General features: G+C 46.1%; 1 protein-coding gene across 15 annotated transcripts in view; it reads left to right on the top strand.

The window, feature by feature from the left end:
* Positions 1-23,173, top strand: part of Asap1 (ArfGAP with SH3 domain, ankyrin repeat and PH domain 1) — a 308,734-nt gene extending 285,561 nt beyond the window's left edge. For all 15 annotated transcript variants that reach the window (XM_031359258.1, XM_031359256.1, XM_031359248.1 and 12 more), the window contains 5 exons: positions 8,107-8,176; positions 10,951-11,009; positions 16,081-16,580; positions 18,310-18,432; positions 20,472-23,173. In XM_031359258.1, the coding sequence (XP_031215118.1) occupies positions 8,107-8,176; positions 10,951-11,009; positions 16,081-16,580; positions 18,310-18,432; positions 20,472-20,546 (827 nt within the window). In that variant the 3' untranslated portion in view covers positions 20,547-23,173. The remainder of the gene's footprint in view (positions 1-8,106; positions 8,177-10,950; positions 11,010-16,080; positions 16,581-18,309; positions 18,433-20,471) is intronic.
* The last annotated feature ends 3,075 nt before the right edge of the window (positions 23,174-26,248 follow it).

Below are 26,248 nucleotides of genomic sequence, written 5' to 3'. Positions count from 1 at the left end.
CAGAAATCCTACACATTCTTCTTCACCCCTTTAGTGGCTTTCTGCTGAGGTTCAGATAAGGCAGGCTCTTTATACCAAAGCAGGAGTGGCTCTGCCCTTCACCTCCAAGCCCCCCCACCCCCCAGTGCACCATCCAAGGCCCTCACACTCCTGACAAGACCAAGCTCGCTTGCCTGCCTCCCTGGCTCTTCTCTGTTGTCTTCCAGAACACTATCAGAGTTAAGTTCTTTGCATGTTTTGTCTACCCCGCCAGAATGAGAGTACCCTGAGAGAGAGTATCCTTGTCTGGATGGAATCTTGCCTCGTGCAAACTGGACATTCAGAAATCTCTTGAGAAGCCTTACCCAGAGTCAGTTAGGTGAATCAGCTGATCAACACTTGCTGCAGTACTTAACTTGTCTACCACAAAACAAAACAAAATACTGCAAACAGCATCAATGATAGTCATACTTTGTGTTTTGCCTATTGCCCTGGCAGTGGATATACCACTATACCCTATATAGGATCACCATCATCCAGTAGCCCAGCAAGGTCCTGGCCCACACAGATGATCTCTGCCAAATAAGTATGCTAGTCATCTTTTCCCATCAGTGGATCCCATTGTGACTTTTTCCCTGCCTCTTTTTAAATTGGTTTTAACATGTAATAGGTAGTTCAGCTTAATAGTCTTAAAGGATTCCTCAAAACCTATCTGATATTTTTTTAGTTTTGAGTAAAAGCCAGAATCTACACTTTAAGACTGCCCCACACAGTTTTGTCCCAAATGCCACAGGACATGCGTGTTCACAGCTCAGATGTGCTTGCAAATTCGTATTTATAGCCACTCAGGCTTTGTCTCAGCAGGCCTACTCAGGACCCTGGCTGAGTCTGTCTGTTGCTTGTGCCTGTGGAGCTCCTGGTGCAGTGAGGACCTCAGATATACTGAGGAGAATTCATTTAGTATCAAGCGCATATGTTGACCGAACTTTATAGAAATGCTAGAAAATGGGGATCTAAAACTACATACGGTCAACACAGGACACATTGGAGATGAGTCTGCATGAACCAGAAGTAATCAAGGCAAAACAGTTTAAGACATGCAGACACGATCCTTACTACGGATGGCTCCTGGATATTGCATTTCAAGGCTTTCAAGAGTCGGAAGATCTGCCCCCAAACCATACTTTGCCTAGATAACATTCCCCAGAAGCTACAGGCTTTCTCTGTGGACTTCATCCCAAAGGTGAATATTCGTCCTGGGGTTCACTGAGTTTTGACCCTCTACTTGGTTCCTATGTGCTTTGCTGTGCTCCTTCTAGAAACAGAGATATCCCTCGAATCAGTTCCATCTCAAATGTTATCTAACACCTGGCTTTTCATTTTGCCTTTAATGGTAGAGTTCAGACCTTTTCCTAAAGAAGCTCAGTTATCACTTATAAAAGTTATTGCCTGCCAGTAAGCTGGGAGCATTAGGACCTTTCACAAGATGGGGCCTCAGCCAGCCCTAAATAACAAAAATCAAAGTTTATCCTCAGCAAACATGGCATTGCTCCAAATGGCAGGACTGTGGTGAGAATCCAGACAACTGGGGTGTTGACTCAAGGCTTGTTTGTGGTTGGTAGGTGTGCACATATGGAAGATAGATACGTGTACAGACATGGGTTAGTAGCATTGGCACACTGCAAGGACACAACTGGCTTGTGGTTATCAGGGGAAATTTGCTCAGCTTCTCACGTGTGTGCTCTGCTGAGTGATTGATGCTTAGTGTGTGACCTGTCCCCTGTCTGCTGTTGATGCTGGAGGCAAGTGCGGGGGATGAGGTGGGGGTGGTCAGACTGTTTAGTCAGCAGCCAGATACAGAGGTCAGCCTCTGGAAAACGTCTCTCTGTACCTCAGCTTCCCCAGCTTTCCTCTAGATCTCCCTTCTCCCCTCAGCTCTTGGAGTTGGGGCCCCTGGGGTAGACATAGCTAAGGACATTCTGAGTAGCCATCTCTCACTTGTGTGCCTTCCCAGGTGCAGCAGGGACCCAGTCCACACTCCCTCCTCTCTTTCCTCTCCCCCCCCCCCCCCCCCCGGGGCCTCGGTCATGACATGCTCTCACAAGGTCTAGCATGCCTTTCCCTCTACTTAGCTGAATTGATGCTTAGCTGTCCTTCAAGGCCTGTTCTGTTTCAGAGATACCACTCTATTTGCCTCTGGCTGGAGGTTGTCCCAATGCTCCTGCCTCTTTACCTGTCCCTCTCAGAGCACCATTTCTCTGTAGTTCTTAATGTAGTGGTTCATACTCTCCACATGGGTTTTGGTTTTTTGTTTGTCTGTTTCATTTTTTTTTTTTTGAAACAAAGTAATTCTCTATTCTTCAGGCTGACCTTGAACCCATAGCAATCCTGCCTCCACCTTCTGAGTACTGGCATTGCAGGTGTGAGCTACCACATGTGGCTTTTAACAAGTATTTGTTCATTGTTCAATGCCTCAGTTTCTCTAACAATACAATAAGGACTAGTACTGTTTCTGTTTTATGCGTGAAATTCTTACAAAGATGATGTGAGAAAAATGCATGCAGCAGAGGATGGGGGACTTAGAAAGCACTCAGCAAGAGATACCTACTGCTTGCAAGTTTAACCCTCAGCCTGCTAGTTTGCTGGATGGCCAATTCCTAGACTCCCCCGTGTGTGTCGTGGAGCTTGATGTGTCCTTGGCTACTTATAAGTCATGCCACAAACTCGGACTCTTCCGACAATAAAGCCTATCCTCACATTTCTAGAGGCTGCATGTCTAACATCCTGCAGAGTCCTGTCTTCCCCTGAGAGGCAAGAGAAATATTCTGTTCCTTACTTCTCTTTGTTTCTGGTAACTGCTGATATTCCTTGACTTATTTAGGGTTCTAAACTGTGCGGTTATGCATGCATATATGTCTCTAGCCTGGAGCTTACCAAGTAGGCTAGGCTGGATGGCCAACACTCCCCCCCCCCACCCCGGGACCAATCAATATTTCCTCCCTCCCTTCATCCTCCCCTCCCACTTCTCTCTAGCTCTGTAATTCCTAGTGCACCACCACACCCAGTTTTACTTTGGGTTTTAGGAATCGAACTCAAATCCTTATTCCTGCCTGGCAAGCACTTTACAGGCTGAGATATCTTTCCGGCCTGGACCTTTAGGTGGCCATTTTGTAATGCTCACTTTATGGGCTGAGATATCTTTCCAGCCTGGTACCTTTAGGTGGCCATTTTGTGATGCTCAAAGATTCACATAATTTCCACAGCCCAAATTCATTCACCATAGCACCTCATCTCACCCCCACCAAGTCTGAATCCTCTTATCTTGGCCCTTGTTTCTTTTATTGCTCAAAAGAATATGCCACACAGCCATGTTGCCAGCAGTCTTACCAGGCCTGTGACTTGACTATACATAGGGTAGCCATTTCCCTTTTCTTTGATTTGGTTTGGGTTTTGTTGTTGCTGCTGCAGTTTTCAGGAGAGGGGTTCTTGGGCTTTGTTTGTTTGATTCTTTTTGGGGGTTGTTTGTTTCAGAATAGGGTTTTACTATATAACATAGGCTAGCCTGAACCTGGAAAATTCCAGTCTCATCCTCCCAATGCTGGGATTATAGACATGTGCCAGCACACCTGGCTGCCTGTCACACTCTGAAGCTTTTACTGCTGAGTATTTTGCCAGCATGTTCTTTGACTCAGAACCTCTGACATTAACTCATTTATAGATAGCTGTGACTGATAGGACCTGCCTTTTACTGGTATTTGTGATGGGTTCCAGGCAGTTTGTGAGTCTGACCAGACTCCCACAGTAGCCTTTGAGGAGGGATAAGGCAGTTTAAGGAGGACTCAGAGCTTGAGTTTGGCGTTGGAAGATGAATGGAGTAGAGTGGATTCCACTCAGAATCCTGAGCATCAGGTCATAACCTATGGCTGGAAATGGACCAAAGATATGATTGTGGGGGTCCCTCAGGAAAGAGCAAAAGAAAAAGAATACAGCCAGTCACATAGCTGGCTAGCCATTGGCACAGCTGCAAGAAAGAGTATCAAGAGCATAACCTGTAGCACATCTGTTTCACAGAAGAGCATGTTATCTTCTTGGCAGACACTTCGTCCAACTTAGGACTTTTGCATTCACTAATGTAGCTGATTTTTGCCCGCAGTCTCTGAGACAGAACACAGTCTTTCCTGGGCTTTTTAAGGATTCTAAACTAAAGGTTAAGAAGAAATCCTGGTTCTCATCGCTGGTTTGTGAGAAGCCAGTGTGGCTGAGAGCCTGCACTCCTCACCCTGTCCACAGGCTGCCTTGCCTTCATGTTGTATAGGATAGCTGGAAAAGGGTGGGAGAGTATCTGGCTGGCCCTCCTCACCATAATTGTCTCTTTGCTTGAGAATCAGAGGCCTGGTGAAGGCATTGTCCTTGCCATAGGTAAGGACTGTCCAACATAGCCCCACTCACTGCTGTGCCTCCCTGTCCCCTGTAGCAGCACCCTCTGCTGTGTCCCCACTCACTGCTGTGCCTCCCTGTCCCCTGTAGCAGCACTCTCTGCTGTGTCCAGCCTTGTCCAAGCAAGGAGAACCCTTCCAGGCTTTTTTCCTGCCAGAACTAGTGTCCCCAGTGCCCAGAATAGCCAGTGCATCACATGACTGAAGTCCTGCTTGGTGGTGAGTTCAGCCATCTGTCTCAGGAGACTTCTCAGGCGGACTTGAGATGAGAAAACAAAGGCAGGTATAAGATCTGTGAGGAGCCCAGAACCTTGGAAATTGCATTTCATTGAACTTCACCCTTTTTAACCTATCTGCTTTAAAACAAACCTACGTGTATTTTAACACATACATTTAAGTAATCAAGAATTCAGGACAGAACCTGCATTAGTTGCCTCCAGGAATCACCTCTGACCATTGAGACCTAAAGTCCATGTGCTTTTTGTCCTGTAGTCAAAAGGCCTCAGAAAAAAATGGGTTAAGACTCTTGAGTTGTTCCTCCCCCAAAAATCTTTTTAAATATAAAGCAGATAAATTTTTCCAGTCATTTTTGTGCTAAGCATTCATATTTATCCCATAAGATACAATGACATCACCCCAGTTTACTGGCAAGGAAATAAAGCACAGAGAAGTTAAGTTACTTGCTTAAGATCACAAATTGATAAGTTCAGAAGTGTCATTTGAACTCACTTCTGAATTTATGACCCGCATCCTACTTCACTGTTCTGAAAGATCCCTGCAGCCTACATGCTCTTATGACCAGCTCAGAATTCCAGCCCATGGCTTCTAGGTTGAATGGTGAGTAAAGCAGAGAATTGGCCACAGTTTCTCCAGTTGCCTGCCCAGCAATTGAGCACAGCCTTACTGCCTCTGTCTAACATACCTAGAACCTTTCCAAGTGGCAAGTTCAAGCTGCACAGTGGGAAAGGAAAGGGTTAAGCCTTCTGTGCTTTTTCACCTTCTCCTCTTTGCCATACTATCTTTCAGAATCTTTCTAAACCTCATTTCTTCTACTTACACACTAGCCAGCCTTGACTGGCTATGAGAATAACAGGATTCATGTCTACCCACTGCAGATGGCTTCCCATCCAGGTCTGAGAAGTCACACTCTCAGAAAGCCTGCTGGCCTTGTTTATTTGCAGCAGGAGCCATCAGTTACCCTGTTCCAGACCCTGTGTGGGAGGTAGGATTTCAAAGGTACAGAAAGAGTTACTGTCATGGGGTACTGGCCTGTTGACTGTCAGCATAGTTCCCATCATATTTCATTGTAAGGATGTGGAGAATAATTACTATTTGTATCATACTCCTACAGGTCAGGACTGTGCTCACAGCCCCTAGCCTTTCATCTAACACACTCTGCTGTAGTGGGCAGAATTGTTACTCCTGTTGTGTGGGTAAGGAGATATAGATTCAGCAGAAAGGGTAACATCCTCCCAAGTTCAGTCCAGATCAGTGGTCCACCTGAAATTCAAAACTGGCCTTGTATAGCTCTCAAATCTGCACCCTTAGTTTCTTCCCAGGAGAGGTAGGGGATCAAGTCACCCAGGAGATACACAATTAGATAGACAAGAATTGGCCAAGTGTTGAATTGGTCTCAATGGCCAAAGAGCAACATTAAATAAGAATTCTTGACATCCAGGCCTTAGATGTGGGCACTGCCAGCATGCCCTAATGCTCATCTGTGCAATAGCAGAGAATAACCACAGTGGAGCCAGGGGCCCTCTCTTGCTATTTGTCAGATTCCCTTCTGTATAATTGAATTAAATAGTCATTTGTTGGAAATGGTTTCACATAGAAAAGGAATTAGTGGGAACAACAGCTTATTCCCCAAACATTCTGTTGTTGTGGCTCACAGAAAGGCTTGGTATCCAGGACTGTGGGCTCAACATGAAATACAGTGCTGAGGACATGCTTGCCTTGAAGGAGATCTCCCCCTGAAGGTTTCTTGAGAATTGCCAACGAAGGCCTCTGTATTAGGCCATGTGCTGCTGAAATTACCTCAGAGGTTAAAGAGCATCTCATTACCGTTAACCAGTAGTCATTTTGCAAGTTGATAGTACTTCTTCCTATTCCGTTGTTCTGGCTTTACAGAACATTCTGCCCAAGAGGTCCAGTTTCAGCTCTTCTTGGCTCTCCAGACAGATAGTTTTGTTTAGACTGAGGGGAGAGTAGGTACTCGGAGTTTAGACTCTGGAGAGGGCCCCTGGCTGTATTATCTCAGCTGGCCCTTCACCTGCTGTTTCCCCTTGGGCCTTTGTTTTTGTCTATATGTAGATTGGAAGAGGTGATTATGTTACTTCTCATGAGCATGATTACCTACAATACTTGGCAAGTACCATGCTTGTGATAAGTACTCCATGGACCGTAGGTGATGTCATTTGTGCTACTCTCAGGGGATCCTGAGAGGTCTTGCAGAGCGCACAGCTGTGGTCAGGATTCTTGGCTTCACCGTAGCTGTGGAACCTGCAGCGATTCATAAGCTAAGTCTCTCGTTTCCTTTCTTTAAAAGAGGGTTAGAATGCCAGACTCTCATGTTGTGCAAAATGGCAGCTGACAGGAGAGAACATTTGACATATGTTGTGCTGTGACATGGGACGCATTGTGAAGTGGGAAATAGTTATTACTTTCTTGTTTCCTAATGTCTATAGGAACTCTGAGGCCCAGCTCTGACATGCACTTCTCCCAGCTGTACAGTGATCACAGAAAGCCCCACTTTTTGTCTAACCAATTTTGCCCACCGGTACAAAGTACACATCTATTTTCCTGGGCTCTGCTAGTTTGGATGCTGCCCCAGTAGAAATTCTTCTCCCTCTTCCACATGCCGTGTCCTCACTCACCAGCTGGGTTTTTCGATAACTGTTTCTTCATTTTCATAACACCCTGCCTAGCTCTATCTTATTCCATGGTACTAAGTCATTCCTTTATGTAAATTCCCCAAGCCAGATCCTAAGCACTGTGACAACAGCCACATAGTCTTAACTCCTGTTCTTGCTCTGCATTCGTGCCTTGCACATAATATACAGGTGCTAAACAGTTTTTAGACTGAGTGGATATCCGCTGTGCAGGTGCCCATGGTGTTGCTGTCAGCAACCCACCCACACATGGGCCTCACTTGTGAGTTGAGTGTGTTAATCCCTACCTGGTAACTGCCTCTAGACCAGCAGTTCTAAACCTGTTAGTCTCTACCCCTCTGACAAACCTCTATCTCAAAAAAAAAATGTTTACACTATAATTCATAACAGTAACAGAATTACAGTTATAAAGTAGCAGTGGAAATAATTTTATGATCAGGAGTCACCAAAGCATGAGAAACTGTATTAAAGGGTCACAGCATTAGGAAGGTTAAGAACCACTGTTCTAGATGAAGTTGATGTTTTATTGATTTTAATCCATCCTTCTAGACCAAGGATCAGATCCTTAGCTGCTGGACATCAGCAAGTTCTTATGATCTTAGAAAGCTACCAGGCGGTAGACTGCTCACCCTAGTCCATGGCTAGCAGTAAAAGCGTCAGTCCAAACACTGTTTGGTTTTATTTTAACACAGGAAGAACATGCTACTCTGACTGAGGTCTTCTGATGCTTTGGAACCTGCAGGATGCCAGTTTGTTTTCCAATTGTCTCTCATGTCCATAACCTTTGACTTTCCTTGTAGGTAACGATGTGGGCCCATCATCTTCCAGTAAGACGGCAAACAAGTTTGAGGGGCTGTCTCAGCAAGCAAGGTGAGCCACCATCCCTGCCTTCCTCTCCTGTTGTGTTCATGGTTGCTATGGGCAGACTTACAGACTTGGGCTTGATCTGCCTTCCCAGTACTACTCAGTGCAGCGCTTGTCAGCATCAGTTAGGAAAGGAAATTGGGCATCCTTGCTCAGTCTACATGGTAGCTCCCTGCTGGGCAACAGTGGACATCCTTGCCTGGAACAGGCCTGTATGCACAGCTGTCTATCTCCCTGCAGTAACACCAGGAGTTACCCAGTCCCTGATGGTCACAGGGTTAGAGAATAATCTGGACACTGTCAGAATGAGTCTTCTCTTTTTGTTTGGTTTTGTGAGGCACAGTGTCACACTATAGCCTGTGTTGGCCTAGACTTGTGGTACTCCTCCACCCCAGCTTCTCAAAAACACAGGGTTATAGGCATAAGCCAGCATGACCAGCTCGTTTTTTCTTTCCTCTTCTGTTTTCTTTTCTTCTCTCTTCTTTTCTTTGAGAAAAAATGGGGGGGGGGGGTGTCTTACATTGTAGCCCTGGCTGTCCTGGAACTTGCTATGTATACCAGGCTGACCTCAAACACACTGAGATCCACCTACCTCTCTGCCTTCCTAATGCTTAGATTAAATGTGTGCACCACCATGCCTGGCCTATTTCTCACTTTTTAACTGAGCAAATTTTTCAAGTCTAAAAATTTTTTTAACATAAAAATGAGACTGTGTGTGTGTGTGTGTGTGTGTGTATGTGTGTGTGTACACGCACACGTGTGTGTGTAGTGTTGCTTTCTCCTCTCTTTGCATTGAAGTAAGTACTTCAGGAACTTTCCTAAGAACAGAGTTTTTCATCTCTCTTTCCTCTAGAAGTTCATTCAGCTTGCAGAGAGCTACCTCCTCACCCAGCAAGAGAGAATCAGCTACAGGTGGAGAAGGCTAGCTTTGAGTCTATAACAGAGATTAAATAAGAAATAAATAAATAAAACCTCACTTCTTTTAAAACTCTCTCTCCATTAGTCTCTAACCCAATGAGATCAGCTAAATTGCCACAGTCTTACTTATTTCAGAGAAGTTAAATGGTGGAACAGATGGCAAAGTGGCTCTGCATACCTTCACTCACCTCCAGCCTGGCTTCAGTCTTACTCTTCCTCTGTAGCTGCAGTGGGACTTCAAGTGCTCACAAAGTGTTTGTAAACAGGATCGAGTTGCTATGAACTAGACCCATTCCCACCCCTACCCAGAGGACACTAGAACACCAGATCTCATCTCAACCTTCCTAATGCTGCAACCTTTAGTACAGTTTCTCATGGTGTGGTGACCCCCACCATAAAATTAGTTTCATTGATACTTCATAACTGTAATTTTGCTACTGTTATGAATTATAATGTAAATATATGTGTTTTCTGATGGTATCAGGCCACCCGTGTATGGTGCTGGAACAGGTAGGTGCTCCTAAAAGGACTCTGATCCTCTAGGCTTTGGCCTTACCTGTGTTCAAGGGTGACTGATCAGGCAGCTGTACCTCCCCAAGAGGATGCTAAGGCAAAACATGAGGAAACCACAGTCAAGAATGGAAACCAGGCCCTCCTATTCACTGTTTCTCATGTTCTGGGAGCTTCCTCTGAGCATGGCTATTCCCTGCCCTCAAGAGCGGGAGGTTGTATTGCCCAAGAGCTCGAGAGGGTAGGGAATCTAAGGCAGAAAGGGGAACTCCTATCACATCCTCTTTCTTTGACTCCTTTTGTTTGATAGTTAGCTTGGTAGAAAAAAAAAAGAAAAGTCAGCCAACTCTTGGAACACCAGGGGACAGAGGAAGAGGCCTGAGGCCCAGAAGGGATTCTCAGAGGTGCATGTCAGGTGCTTGCCTGTTCTTGCTCCTTGAATACAACAAGGTGTTCTTTGGAACCCTGGAGGAGCATTTCCGCCTCTTGTGAAGGGAAGTAGTGGCTTCCAGCTAGCAGATGTCACATTTGATTATTCAAACAACATGACTTGGACCAGGGACTTAGGGGTTACTTCCCCTACTTATTTGCATGTCCTCCAACGAGAGGCCACTGCAGGGCAGGGCTGGACTGCCATCAAAGATATGTACAGTCAGGCTGTCTCTGGAAGGAGGGTGAAGAGGGCTGCCTCTAGAATGATGTGAGATGAAGTACTTCTGTGTATGACATCCAGCCTCACCGTGTGCAGAGTGCCCAGAGCTTTCACCCATGCTCACCTCCAAACCAAGCTTTGAAATGAGGGGCTTGGCTGGCTTTTCCTCACTTTTCCAAGTATTTCGCCATCTAGGCCAGCCAACATATAAAAAGGACATCATAATCTTTTCTTGAATTATCTTTGTTAGGATTAGAGGTTTTGTGTGTGTGTGTGTGACAGAGACAGACAGACAGAGATATGAAAGAAGCAGCGTGCTCTGCTTGTGGAATTAAGAAGACGGGTTTTGTGGAGTCAGATCTCTCCTACCTCTCTGTGGCTTCTAGAGATTTGGCTGACGATGCCACACCTTTGCCCTCTGAGCCATCTCTCCAGGCCTAGTAAAGAAGTTTGAATTTTGTCATGATATCTCACACCTCTAATCCCATCACTGAGAAGGCAGAGGCAGGTAGAGAGCTCTACATAGTGACTTCCAGGCCAGCCAGGACAACATAGTAAGACTAAGACCCTGTCTCAAAAAAAAAAAAAAAAAAAAAAAACCTTTAAGATAATTTTGAAATGGCTATAATTAACCTGAGTCATAGATCAGTGTTGGAAAATGGCACTTTTAGATTCTAAACAACTGTTATTTGTTAATCAGCACCAGTTCTGCTAAGACTGCCCTTGGCCCGAGAGTACTTCCTAAACTACCTCAGAAAGGTAAGACTCCTCCTCTTCATATTCACCTGTTACTAAAGTGTCACTACCTCTCCTGGGGACAGAGTACTGCCTCTTTCATTTGCTGATCTGTCTCAGGTGTCTGGAGCAGTATGGAGAAAGTGCCCAACAAATATTTGTTAAACGAAAGTAAAGCCTGAAACTGTCACTCTAGCAAGTGTAGTTTCCCTGAGAAAATAACCCTTCTCAGAAGGCACACTGCTAACCCTCAGGTACTGCTGTCCCACTCAAACATTGTGAGGCTCGTTGACTTTACCCTTGTGGAGCGCTCATCTGTAGCGCTGAGGTTGAGTAAGGACAGGGTGAGGTCATGCCTCAGATGGCCCCCTCATAAGGCAGCCTTCCCTGGGATGGCATCTGTCATGCAGAGCAGGGACACCTGTGCCTGGGAAGCACAGGAAACCAGTGTCTACAGTGCTGCTGCTTTGCCAAGCACACACTTGGCTCCCTGGCCAAATCTTCTGAAATCCTGACCATGCTTCTCATTTATTAACGAAATTTCAGCCTCTTACTACACAAATGGGTGCACAGAGAAAGCTCCACTTGCCTTTGGAGTCATGAAGCCCCATCTGAAGTGCCTGCTTCGTTAGGTCCTTGTGAATGCCTCCAGCTCGCAGGCCTCTGTCAGATCTGGGTAACTGCTCAGAGGAACTCTGATGGCTCCAGGTTGTCAGTGCCTGTGCTCAGTGTCCACAGCAGAACTGGTCCCAGCTCAGTGCTTTAGGAGAAGGCAAACTCGAGGTTAATGTAGAGACATCAAGATGTACCCCTCTGCAGAGCTCTCTGTCAGGTGGCGCATCTGCAGTAGGGCTGTGCTCCTGCCACAGTGGCTGAATCACATGAGGCTACTGACTGAGGAGCAGGAAGGCTGGCTTCTCTGCACACCCAGTCTGTCCGTCTTGGTCAAAGTGGTAGTGATTTTCAGACTTTGTCCCGCGTGCAGCCGCAGTCTTGGGTGGCTCCTGGTGCTTCTGCCCACATTCCGCCCTGTCTCTCATGATGACCACTGACCACTTCTACTTGCCTTGCTGCTTGCTTCCCCAGGAGTCAAACCCAAAAGATTCTTAGTCCCCCTGTGGCTGCTGCTATTCTGCCTCTGTCTCCTTCACACCCTTCCCATCCTCCTGACCCAGTGGGAGTCCAACAGAAAAAGCTCTCCTTGACATTTGCCATTCCTCCACTGCTGTGTGCTCAGTGGCTGACCCTATGTGTGCTCTGACTTGGGACAGAGCCTATAGGAATAACCATAGTGGCAGTCACTGACCATGACCTCATGAAGTTCCCTGCTGCCAGATAGATGCTCCTCACAAGTGTCACCCTCCCTTAACACTGTCCTTAAATTAAAAAAAAGAAAAAAAAAAACACAGTTTGTGCAGGGTACAAGCTGGGCCTGCCACCACCCTGTGCCTCAGTGGCCCATGGTCAGGACTGCACTCCAGCTCCTGGCCCCTCCGGCATCACTGTCCTCCAAGTCTTCCCTCAGAACACAGCCATGTTTACTAGATCTCCCATCCTGATCTGTGCTCCCCAGAGTACCCCCACTTTCTCTATCAGTATTTTCACTGTTTTGAAATTTCTCCATAACAAACTTGCTAAAAAATGCAAAAATAAAAACCAAACTGTAACCCAGCCTTCCAGGGGCTCTTCGTCCTCCACGCTGAAGAGCATTGCCCTGGTCTTTTGTCTGATTCCCTACTTAGCAATCCATTGTCACTCCACAGCAGATCCCAAACACCATGTCATTTCATGTGTGTGCAACCCAGTCTTCATATCTTAAAAAAATCAAAAAACTGAGTTCGAGGCCAGCCTGGTCTACAGAGTGAGTTCCAGGACAGCCAGGGCTATACAGAGAAACCCTGTCTCGAAAAACAACAACAACAACAACAAATCAAAAAAGTTCTTTCACCTCAATTGTCTCATAAGTGGCTTTTTTAAACAAATTATTTGAATAAGGAACAAAATAAAATATAGTCAGTCTGTCTCTCAGATTAAAGTACTTCTGTTTATTTTTCTATGTATCATTGCTAAAATAAAATTTCTGAGGCTGGTAGCCTTCTGAAGAAAAGTGCCTTATTTAGGCTGACAGTTCCAGAAGTGTCAAGTCTAGGGGCTGCATCATTTGATGCAACAGCCTGCCTTGTGGCTGACCTGGGAAATCACAAGGCTGAAGACAGTATGTCTATGTGCTCTATTCTTATGAGGCCACCAGAATCCAATCACGGGAGTTACCCCCTCATGACCTTGTCTCACCCATACTACCTCAGAACCAAGACAATATTGCACATGTAGACCTTGTGGAAACTCTCAGGTCATATAAACTACAGTGCCTGCATCATACCATCAATGCTTCAGAACCCACAGGGCTTGCATTCTGGATTCTGCTCTTTGCATTCCCAGTGTTCCTTTCTCATGTTCCTCTGGGTTTCTGGCAGCTGTCACCAGATGCAGATTCATGCTTTTGCAAAGCATTTTCTGAGTCACTATAATCATTATACACAGAGAGGCTTGTAGCTGCTCTTATCATAACTGAGGTCCATTCCTTCAGCTGCAGCCTGGGTCCCACATGGCACACTGATGGTTTGGTTATTGTCAAAGCTGAGTCCCTTTGTTGCAGTTTCTTGAAACTTCTGTAACACTCTCAGAGCACAGGCCCCAGTGGTTCCATGCTTCCCTCATCTCATCTTCAGAGCCATGAGCCACCATGGATCCCAGTCCTGGACTGCACCTCCAAGAGAGGAACATAACTAGTGTAGCTTTAATTTTGGTTTTAATTTTTTTATATTTATGTGTATGAGTCTTTTGTCTTTGTGAATGTCTGTACACCATGTGCATGCAGTGCCTGTGGAAGCCTGAAGAGGACATTGGATCTCTGGAACTGGAGTTATAGACTGTTATAAGGCACCATGTGGGTGCTGGGAATCAAACCTGGGTCCTCCAGAAGAGCAGCCAGTGCTCTTAACCAAGCCATCTCTCTAGCCCTTAGCTTTACTTTTTGAGCCATGCCACATGGGGCAGCCCAGGAGCAAGTTTCACTGAGCTTCACATCGTTAAAGAGGAGCATGGCAGGCCATTAGCAGAGCACTGTCAGGACTGCTGGATAGCACTGAGGCATCCCCTCTTTGTCCTTGGCCCTCTCTTCTGAGGATGCTTTTTCTAAACACATTACAGTGTGAGGGTAGCACCCTTGGTATGACTCCTTGATGTACCTTCATGAGCACACACTAAGTGCCCGGCTCCATACCAAGAAAAGAACCACAGTCATAGCAGAGCAGTGATGGTGGCATGCCTGGAATCGCAGCACTTGGGAAGTAGAGGCAGGCGGATTTCTGAGTTCAAAAACAGCCTGGTCTATAGAGTGAGTTCCAGGACAGCCAGGGCTACACAGAGAAACCCTGTCTCAGAAACCAAAAATAAAAATAAACAAAAAAAACACCACAGTCATAAGACTACAGCTCTTACTTGGCCTACAGGAACCCTACTTAGTAACAACAATAATGTCGCCCTGCAGAAGCCTGATGCCAGTCATGCTCTCACTGTAAATTCTTTTTACTAATTCATGCCATCATCATGATCATCCTTTGAGACAAGAGTTTTAGAGGTGAGGAAGTTGAAACTCAGAAAGGTTACATAATTTGACCAAAGTTATATACTGACAAGGTGTGTTAGTTACTATCGTACTGCTCTTGAAGAGACACCATACTGAGTCTTATAAAAGAAAGCAGTTAATTGGGGGTTTGCTTACAGTTTTAGAGGGTTAATTCATAATCATCATTGCAGGAAGTATGTAGGCATGGCGCTGGAATCATAGCTGAGAGCTTTATTTCTGATCTTTAGGCAGCAGGCAGAGAGAAAAGAGAGACGGTGAGCCTGGCATGGCATGAGCTTTTGAAATCTCAGAGAACACACCTCCTTCAACAAGACCACACCTCCTAACCTTCCTAAACAGTTATAGTAACTGGGAACTAAGTGTTCAAATATGAGCCTGTGAGGGCCATTCTCATTCAAACCACCACACACAGTGAGTGAGTGAGCTAGAATGTCCTAAGAGTGTCACAAGCGTTATTCTTCAAGTTCCTGCATTATTACAAGGATGATTGTACAGAGTGGAATTTTCCAGATGTGGCATCTGTTAGAGAATAGGAGATATTGACCTAGAAATGTCCAAGTGCATAAAGTGGCAAAAGCCGTTTTAGACAATGCATAATATAGCACTGTGTGTAGTGTGACATGTTCATCAGACCATGTGTGTCACCAGAGTTTAACAGGGTGCCATGGTGGTGGGTAGGCAACAAAAGACACCTCTTGCCAGTACTGAGAGATTCATAAGATGAGTGGAAATAAACACAGCTAGAGGATTGAATGCCACGCCCCTTCACAGGGAACTTTGTACTTTTGTTTGCTTGTTTGTTTTTTGGTTTATCAACAGGGTTTCTCTGTGTAGCTGTACTTCTAATAAACTTAAATAACATGGCAAATGCTTTTACTAAATAATATATTTAAAAAGTTTTACCTATGGAAAAATACAGGAGATAGCAGAGTATGGTGGCACACAGCGTTAATCCCAGCACTTGGGAGGCAAAGGCAGGTAAATCTCTGAGTTAAAGGCCAGCCTGGTCTACAGAGAGAGTTCCAGGATAGCCAGGGCTACACCGAGAAACCCTGTCCAGAAAAGCAAAGCAAACAAACAAAAACAACAACAATCTAGGAGAAAATACTTAACAATTTTTAAATGACTAAATGCATTAGTAGAGTGACATACAATGAAGTCTTCTTTTCATAAATCATATTATGTGTTCTTTACTTCTGGATTGATGTGGTCAGCACACACTGGCTTAGTGAAGGCCCAGAGCTGTGAGCTGTAATGTAGATCTTTCTCGGCTTCCAACTTTATCCTGGCCTGGGCTAGATGTGGGCCAGCCTTGGGCTTGCTTGTCCCCAGCGCTCACTCAGGTTAGTGCTCTGGAGAGTGTTTGCCCTTTGTTCCATGACCGTGACACTGTCCACCTTCATCTTCTCTGTGCCGTGACTCCTCTTCTGTCATCATTTTCCACAGTGGCACTAAGGAAGACAGAGACCAGCCATCATCTCTCCCTCGACAGAGCCAACATCCCACCCGAGACTTTTCAGAAATCATCACAGTTGACAGAGTTACCCCAGAAACCACCACTTGGAGATCTGCCCCCAAAGCCTATGGAACTGGCCCCTAAGCCCCAAATTGGAGAGTTGCCACCTAAGCCTGGAGAGCTGCCCCCTAAACCCCAATTAGGTGACCTGCCCCCTAAGCCACAGCTCTCAGATTTACCTCCCAAGCCACAGATGAAGGACCTTCCCCCCAAGCCACAGCTGGGGGATCTGCTGGCAAAGTCCCAGGCTGGCGATGTCTCAGCCAAGGTGCAGCCACCCTCAGAGGTTACACAGAGGTCACACACTGGGGATCTGTCTCCAAATGTGCAGTCCAGAGATGCCATCCAGAAGCAAGCATCTGAGGACTCCAACGACCTCACACCCACGCTGCCAGAGACACCTGTACCACTGCCGAGAAAAATCAATACGGTGGGTGGGAGCCAGTGTCAGGCTCTTCTCACAAGGCCTCTGCACTTCTTTCGTGGTGCCAGAAACTGGACTCAGAGCTGTATGTGTGCTCTGTACTCCAACACTAAGCAGCATCCTCAGACTGCAATTCCCAAGGGTGGGAGGAGGCCACATGCTCCACCATAGGAAGAGAACAGTGGCCCACACTCACTCTCCCACCTACTGAAGCATTGGGGGTGGTGTGGAGCCTGGTGGGTACGAACATTTAGACCCCAGCTGACATGCTTTGAGACATGGCTTCAATACATGATGTAACTGCCTAGCTAGCAATGTCCTTCCATACTCTGATTCGTCAAGTCCAGAAAGGGCCTATGTGATACTAGCACAGTGGCCAGTGAGCAGTGTGTTACAGCCATGTAGCATACACTCAGCAATTGTGCCTCTGACTCAGGAGGGTTGAACTCACTCTTCTGGAGGGCCAGTCTCTGTCCCTGAATTTTGAGTAACTTCTAAGTGTGTGTTCCTCACAGTGTCTTCCCACTGGAACCAGAGGGAAAGCCCTGATGAGGTTTGGTAGCCCTCTTGTCATTCCTCTCTCACACAATCTCACACACAAATTAAGGGAGAGAACCAAGACTCTTACTACTACTGTGTGAGCTGCCTCTGTTGGGTCATTTTATTATCCCAGTGCTACGCATCAGCACTGAAGGTAAAGTGGCCGTCCTCACATAGACCTGAGCCCTCTGTTGGCTTGCCGGCCTTCTGGCCTTCTTCAGCGCTGTTGACTACTGCTCTTGTCTTTCTGTTATGCACAGAACTCCAGCTCCTGCTGCCTGCATTAGTGACAGTATTCTACTTAAAACTCCCTATAAGTGAACACATCGCAGGCCTTCTCAGTCTTGCACTGAGATGAAAGTCTGCTGCCATGGTTCTACCCATCTTCCAAACACACCAGCACACGTGTTCCAACCTCTCCCCCGGGAGTTCAGGAATGAACCAGGATCATCAGGAAAGCCAGAGAGATGCCAGGGACAGAGAGGAAAAGGCACTTGGCCCAGAACACTTAAAGAGATAACATGCTGTTCTTTTTGCCAATGATCTAAGTAACTGGGTGCTAAAAGTATTCCTTAGAAGGTGTTAGACTCTGTTTCCATATTCCTGTCTTCACAGAACTGGAAGTTCAGCCAAAAAGTACTGGTCAGATTCACAATTGTTTAGACCCAGGCTTCCTGGACTTCCCTGGCCTGGCCTGGCCTGACCTGTTTTGCATGAGGCACTTAGAAATCTGTCTGTGCTGCACATTCAACATGCAGGAAGCTGCACATTTTGCTTTCTGTCGTTTCCAAACAATACTTTTATAGCTTCTACTGTCATTTCTCTGCAAGCTGATACTGGGGCAGAGTTGACACAGGGAAGACAGAGCTCTTCACTCATTTTGAGAAAGCTGAGTTGTGGTTGCTACTTGCATTGGTTGCTCTCTGCCAAAACTTATCTGCTGATGCCAGCCAGAAGAGGGACTGCCATTCCTGAGAATGTACGGTACGCAGGAAGCGTGTCAGTCTTCTACACAGATAGACAGACACACACACGCACACACACACACACACACACACACACACACACACACGAGAAAGCCGAGGCTGGGCACAGAATCACCTGGCTTGTGAAGAGTGCTATTCTGATTATTTGCTCTCTCCTCAAACCTGTTCTTTTTTTTTTTTTTTTTTTTTTTTTTTTTTTTTAATTGCAGGGGAAAAATAAAGTGAGGCGTGTAAAGACCATTTATGACTGCCAGGCAGACAATGACGATGAGCTCACATTTATTGAGGGGGAAGTGATCGTTGTCACTGGGGAAGAGGACCAGGAGTGGTGGGTAAGTACCTGTTTGTCTGATCGACTCCTTCATTTCTCTAGCCTCCACTCCTTAGGTGGCTGTGAGGATCCTGCCTGACCTTTTCCATCTGCCCCTCTATCACTAAGTTTATGCTACAAAGAGATAACCTTACCTTGAAAATGGGCCATGAGTATTCACATTTTTATGTTACTCTTTCCCCATGATGTCATATGACAGCCTAGCTTTGTGTGTGTGTTTTCTAGTTGTTCAGTCACAGAACTCAAGCCACAGATCTAATCCCAGGTCAGGCCTGGCTCTAGACATGAGCTGCTGCCATGACCCCATGCAAGCTCAGCCCTTAAGCCATTCCTCAGATCTTTAGTAAAGAGCACAGTGGCTTCCTCACACACTGTAAGAATGCTAAATGTCCACAAACACAGTCCTTGTTTCCATGTCTCAACATCAGCATGAATCTTACCTCCGACCAAGAAAGGCTCACATCTGTCTGCAGTGACCTGGTTGGGCTAGCAGAACCAGTGACTGCCCAGAAATGCACATTGACTTGCTTGCACATGAACACTCGTACACCTTCGGCTTTCTTCTGGGCCTGCAAGAACTGTAGGCTCTGCTTTGACTGAAGTAGTTTTCTCAACAGCAGTTGGGGTGGTTTTGCCACCCTAGGTCCTTGGACACTGTCAGGACATGTATTAGTGATCAGGACTTGGGAAGTAGACTCTAAGCATACAACAAGTAAAACTCAGGTGTGCCACCTACAGGTGCTCAGGGAAGCTCCCCAGCAGAGCACATCAGCGGTGCTGAGGCCAAGTAACCCTGAGCACATGGTTTTCCTAGGTCAGGATGAGCTGGGGATACTCAGGCCCTTCCTTGGCAGAGACGGAGTCTATTCCCAGTGTACACTAAAAGGCCAGTTTAGGACAGTGACTCAAGAGTCCACTGTACCCTAGCGGTGTCAGTTACCAGTACTGGGAACTTGAGTTAAGCTCACCCTGTCTGTAAACCTGTTTGTGGTAATATCTAGAGTTCATGCAGTCTGTTAATGTTACTATATTGATCCAGCGGTGACCACAGTCACTTAGAAACCAGTGACTCCAAATGAGACTCTTGGAAGAAAAAGGAACATTTTTATGACTTCAGAATCATGCCTCAGGGAAATTCTATAAGCCATCAACCCACAGTCATTCTCACTAAAGAGCTTAAAATCCTAATACTCAGGAAACCTGAGCAAAGAACCAACTAAGATTGGTAGGAGAGAGGTAGGCCAGGGCCTTCCACTAACCACATTCCTCAGGTAGACTGGGACATGGAGGCCTAGCACAGCTCTTGAGTCCATGCCACACTCTACTACAGGTACTTGAGGGAAGGAAACAGAAAGCTGGCCTGTCCGGCTTTCTGCCCAACTCTCTGGTGCACCCTTCTGTGTACCCAGTGGGCGTTTACAGCCAGTGCACATGCTCTTGCTGTGCTTTCGGTGGAGAGCCTACAACAGGATGCTTTTCAGTGCAGTTAACGTTGATCTCATGGAGGTAATTAGGGAAGTTTTGCAAGTAACCGTGGCTTGCAGGTTATGCTGCAAATGGTAAAACTGCCATAGGCCGCTCAGTCTCAGACCACTGACAGCATCTGCAGTAGCCAGAAGGCACAGGGCCTTGCTGCGTGCACACTTGTCCTTTTGTAATCTTAATCGCACAAGCCTGAAGAGGGACTTTTTTTTAACCAAGTTTTATAAGCAAGAGGTTTATGAAGGTTTGTCTGGGCTTCTCCATGCGATGACTGTGTGGGCGCCTAACGCCTGTGGAAGCCTTCCTCAGTAATTCCATCTCCATGCAGCACCATGGGAAGTGCTGACACTTCCGAAAGGCCAAGGACTAGCTCGTGGTGCTTTTGCTTTGCCGTGCTGTCTATTATTATCAAACACTGTGCAGTTCAGCACAGGGTAGGGTGGGTGAGCTTGCTGCCACCCCAGGCCGACAGGCAGACATGGGTGGGTCCTTATCCAGTACACCTATCACTGCGTGCTACCTGCCATCTCCTGTCTAACTACTCCTTTCTCCCTACAGATTGGGCATATCGAAGGACAGCCTGAAAGGAAGGGTGTCTTTCCAGTGTCTTTTGTTCACATCCTGTCTGACTAGCAAAAAGGAGAACCTTCTGTCCGTCCACACCCTTCATGCCAGACCGCTGCCTCCATGTAATCCTGTGTACAACATGTATATAGCTGCTGTTACAGACCAAGAACTCATGGAAGGGCCACTCAGGAGGGGAATATAGTATGTATTGTAAATATCCTGTGGTCTTCTGCCTTCACCAGTATTAGGGTAACCTCGGGACCTGGTGCGCCTTACTGGTTTGCCAAAGCCATCCTTGGCATCTAGCACTTACATCTCTCTGTGCTGTTTTATGAGCAAACAAAAACCAGGAGTATAGGAACTGCTGGCTCTCCAGGTGAAGAGTCCCCAGCAGCTGTTGAAGGGTGCAGTACTGACTCCTAACAATGCAGTATTCTCAATGGCGTTACTCAACATGCAACATTAGCAGAGGTGGGTTCTGCGCTCCGGGTGGAACGTAAAGTTAGCCCCTGGCCAGCCAGCCTGTAGTTATCTGTGTACACAGTTTACAGCTACAAAAACCTACTTTGGTATTTATTACAGAAAAGTGTTCAGTTAGTTGTTTTATTCCTTCAGCAAATACTCACTGACACAATCCTCTGCAGCAGTTTCCAGCATATGCAGCCTCGTGCAAGTTTAGATGAGTGGATTTGTACATCTTATGGCGAGTGGCCACCCCTGAGATATTACCTCATTATGCAGAAGTAACATATCCTTCATGACTATTTTGACAAAAGCTTAAAACCACATCTGATGAAGTCCAACTTTCAGGAACCAAGGACTGCCAGAAACTATCTGCCTCTACGTTATGCATGCATCTAAACGCTTACCCAAATTCTGCCTTTTATAAAGGAACAAACAGTATGAAGAAGTGAACTGTACATTTTTAAACTTGATTGCCATTAAAGCGGAAGTTACAAGATTGCAACAATGCTTGTTTCTGGTCACTCATTTGGCCTTTTCCAGAGTGTTTGCACATCGTGTTGATGCAGCACCCCCAGAGGTGTTGAAAAGTGTCTAAGGGGTCGGTTCAACATGATTTTCTTCATTTTGTTCTGGAGTAAACCTTTACTGTTCAAGTTGGAAAACTGTAAAGTCAGTCTTTCCATTTTCTCCTGCAGAATCCAGGTGCTGACACCACACTTTTCTTTTTCTCCTCCCTCATCTCTTCCTTAAATTCCAATGCTAGAGTAATTTTCTTACCCTCAACTTAGCCAGTGAACATATGCCCTTCAGGTCAGTTTATAACCGAGTTGTGGGATGCTGCTATGAATTGCACTGTGATAAAGCTCTCTGCAAGCCATCTCTGCCTGCCTGTCTGTCTGTCTGTCTCTGTTGTTGCCTGTGTTTTTCTTTGTTTTGCTTCTTTTCCCTCAGCCCATTCAGCAGATTGTGTTTCCATCTTTGGCTTCAGAGTGAATTTGGTGAAAGGATGCCAGAGCTGTTTTCCTCCTGGGTCCAGGACTGTTGTGATTCTGAGATGTGCTGTCATGCCATGTCACATTTGACATTTAAGTTCATTTTGACCACAGCACAGAAGACAAATACTCTTAAACAGATAATCTTGGCAATGGATTTTAAAAAAAAACAAAAAACAAAACAAAAACAAAACAAAAAAACCACTGATTTCACAGAAGCCAAGTTCCCACGAAGCCTGTGGGAAGAGCCCTTTCGTAGTCACAGGGCTCAGTAAATAAATACTCAGTTCTGCCTAAGTGGTGATAGTGAGAATTCTCAATAGCCACCCAAGAAATAAACCTTGCATGATAAACCTGCAAAATACTCTATCAGCTGTTACTGGGAACTGATCTTAAACAATTATTTCCATGGTGTCCAGGCACCTGTGCATCCCCACACCAAACCCAGGAGCAAAAGGCGGCTGACAGCATGCTGGCGGACCGCCAGCAGCTTTGGTTTAGAGGCCGTCTTGGTTTCGGGAATGTGGCGGTTGCCCAGCATGCCGTTTCAGTCACACATTCTTAAGACGCTTCAGAGTTGCAATTTGGAGGTCTAGGCTGTCTTCTGTCGATTTGAACATAAGCTGGTTTTAAACAAACAAGCTCCATCTCTAAAATGATGAAGAGTTGTTATTCTCCTCTGCTGCAGGGACTCACACATATGTGTGTTCATACCTTTCTTTTCTGGTTTTTGTTTGTTTCCCATCAGGAATTTGAGTTTTCTTTACTCCATCGTACTGTGGAACATATAGGAAAACTAGGTAGACATTCCTTTGGCAATCTTGTTAAGTTTAAATCTGACCTTGTTCTGGAATGGGGTAAGCCACTATCTACAGTTTTGTACATGACATAATATTTTGAACGTGTGCAACATTAAGAAAGAAAGATCAAATTCATTCCTTTTCTCCCCAGAAGGGAAAAATTATGTCTGCAAACAGTGTGTCTTATTTTCCTGTTGGACAGCAATTGTTATTTATTTTCTTATTGCCTACGACTTGGACGTGCCGTATAGGAGCCCAGTCATGCCTGCCACTAGTTAAATCCCACATTCGTACCTGGGAGTTACCATGAAGCATCAGTACACGTTTTATTTCACATGTACTTAATGTGACAGTTTCTCAGTACTGTATGTGTTAATTTCTACTTTTTTAATATTTAAAATTGCTTTTAAATAAACATATTCTCAGTTGATCCCAAGCATCTGAAATCAGGCCATTTTGTGAGTTGTCCACTACTTTCTGACTGAAACAAACAAACAAACCAAATGATGTGGATTCCGGGCAGAGATGGAAAACATGAATCAGTCTGTCACAGCTCATTCTAGATACATAACAGTGTGTGGCCTTCCAGTCTCGCCCTGTGTTACCCCCTCACTCCCACCGTGTGTGAAGTCTTCATAGGGAGACAAACAACTGTTCATTCCAGATACGGCACTGAGGGCAGACGAGACAATTCCTCCAAGACTATCTTGATGAATCCAAGTGTTTCATTGGGGCTACTTACAGGAGTTTCCATGAGAGGTTACTCATAGGGGCTTGGGCAACTTATAGGCAGCTACACCACTATGAACTCTTAACACTTTGTATCAGGGAGGGGAGAGGCCTTATAAGCCCGTCACCCAGCATCCCTTAACTACCTGTATATCAATAGGGAGAAGCCTCATGAGTCCCTTCTCCAAGATGAATGTGAAGGATTTCCTGTGGTAGTCCTTGCAGGCAGCCACGGCTACTGAACATCCAAGGCAACAGATGTAGTATGCCTAGAGGAGATGATTTGCATGCCTTTAGCTTCGTGCCTTTTCCTGTGACAAGGATCATAATATGTTAATGTGCTGAGTGCTGAATCTGGCTGTCTTGTGTGGCTGTCATTCCTGGTACAGCCAGAATGCTGGGGTAGACAAAACAAATGTGCTCTTCCGTATCTACTGTCCCCTCTATGAGCCCGAGGGGCCTGGAAATGAGGTGCAGGGAAAAGTATGCAGGGGTGGAGATTGGTGGCTGGAAAAACACTGAGTCAGGAGTCCACATGAGCAGTTCTTGATCTGAGGCTATTCTTGAGATTCCTACAGTCAAGAGGCTTCATGACACAATTCTAATCAAAGATGGCTGGGAGCAGAAGAAAGCTTCATCAGGAAGATGCTGCCATTTCCTTTCTTGAAAGCTAGTACATTTCCCGTCTGTTCACAAAGCAAGATAAGTTCCGTCCACCCAAGGAAAGCAGTCTTTGACGAGGGAAGACTGTGATTTCCTATTGGGGTCTTTCCATAAGAGGGGAACAGTGACCTGGACAATCCGGGACCCAAGAAGAGCCAGCTTAGCTTAGGATAAAATGCAGTCTCCCATTGGTTGCTTATGGTTTCAAATCCTGTGGCACACAAACTTTATCAGCTGACCTCTGGAGAGCCGCAGCCATATCTAGGAGAATGGTCTAGAAACTGGAGGGTCCCTGGGGTCACACCCTGGTTCTCTGAGTGCTCAGTACAAATTGCGCATATTCCTTCAGATGTGTACAGTCTTCGGTGAGGTAAGCTCCATAGGCGCAGCTGGAGTGATCCCCTCCAGGTCCCAGAGCGTGATGGGTAGCAGTTGCCAGTCCTAGTCCTATGGCCTCAATGACAGTGTCCCTCCTTTTTTCTCCTTGTCTTTTTCTACTCTAAGCCTGTGCCTGCCCCTCCCCCATTTGTAAGTCTTCCTAACTCCCAGAGGGGGCAGTGGATTGGTGACACAATCTAATGACATTCACCTTTTATTTTGCCCTCTTTGATGGGTTCTCATGCTTGGAGTATATTTATATCTCCCCCATTCTTGTGTCGTGGGGCTATTAAATGGGCTCACTTCTGTCATGAGTATCATGCTAACTGTGCGCCAGCATCTATGGGTGCCAGGCTGATCCACTCAGCCTGGCTTCAGTGGCCAGTAGCCTAGATGAGAATGAAGTCAACTGAATGCTAACATGAGCCTGCTAAGCTGATTTAGACATTTCCTTTGTGGCCAGGGGATAACAGACCTATGGGTGCAAAGACAGCTCCATGTTCTCACTGCAATGCTCACAGAGCAGGAAGAGTTCAGGTAAATGAATAAAATACATGAATTTTATAAATGTGGGCTCAGCTTCAAGGGGACTGGCAACAAAGAGGTGGCTGTTAAAGATTCAGCTCACAGGCTTCAGGGCTAGAGGTGGCACCCCAAAGCAGCCAGGGCAGGCAGCAATTAGCAAATAGGCCAGAAACAGAAGTATGACTCCCGAATCATCTTTGCTAACCTGCTCCCAGCCCTGCCTTCCCTTACAGGATAACAGTGCTGAGGCCAAGTTCTCAGTGTATTTACAGATGGCGCTGGCTCACGGGTTAAGGGGTAACTTTAGTTAAGAGTCAAGCTGTTCCTGGTGTTGGAGGGTAGATTTTAACCTAGCCTCCTAGTGTAAGCTTCTGAAAACAGGAGTTAAAGCTCAGATAAACACAGCTGTTTATGTAAGTCTTAGCACCCAGCAAACCCTCGCCAGGTACTACGAAGGCTTTGGCTTCTACTAGGGGAGATGCCTTTGTTGGAATTCAAATGCCAACTTACAGTTTCAAGCAGATCAGAAACCAAAGGATAAATGTGTCACCTGCACCAACTTGAAAATACACTGGCTCGGCTCTAAGCTTCTGGGCCCAAGAGAGAACCAGGTTCTCTATCCCTGGAAACTGAGCCACAGGAGGGAGCCAAGAGTCAGCATTTTAAACCCAGCCCTCAGGTGAGCCCCTTGTACCACCAGTAGCCACAGTCACTCAAGGACTACAGCTCCAATCTTAACTCTAGGATTGTCACCAAAAGGGAGGGTGGCCTGGAACCCTGTACAGGGCTCTGCACAGGGACCTGCTTTGGTAGTGGAAACGCTGCCCGTCATGGACGTGACACTTAGAAAACTGCAGCTGTCACTTGTGCCACAGAAAAGAGCATGGAAAATGACACGGACATTGGTGTTTTGCAGGCCCAGTTCATTCTAGCCACGCCCACATACCAGCAAAGGTGTCAACAGACGGTACTGAGAAGGCCAGCACAGGTTGCTGAAGCCCCAAGAGCCTCAAGTTTCCTTTGATGAGTATGTGGTACTTGGTACTCAGCTACAGTAGCTGGAAATGTGTCTTCCAGAACCACCCACTGGCTTCCTCTGTCCCCTGTAGGCCCGGGAAAGCCCCGGGACTTCCTGTCACCTGCAGTACATCTTCTGGCCAGCCCCAGGGTGGCAGTTTATGGACCTGAATGGTCCTTTTATTTTTACCTTTTTTTT

Source organism: Mastomys coucha, unplaced genomic scaffold (assembly GCF_008632895.1).
Source record: "Mastomys coucha isolate ucsf_1 unplaced genomic scaffold, UCSF_Mcou_1 pScaffold7, whole genome shotgun sequence".
Classification (NCBI taxonomy): domain Eukaryota; kingdom Metazoa; phylum Chordata; class Mammalia; order Rodentia; family Muridae; genus Mastomys; species Mastomys coucha.
This window is presented reverse-complemented; position numbering and strand designations above follow the sequence as displayed.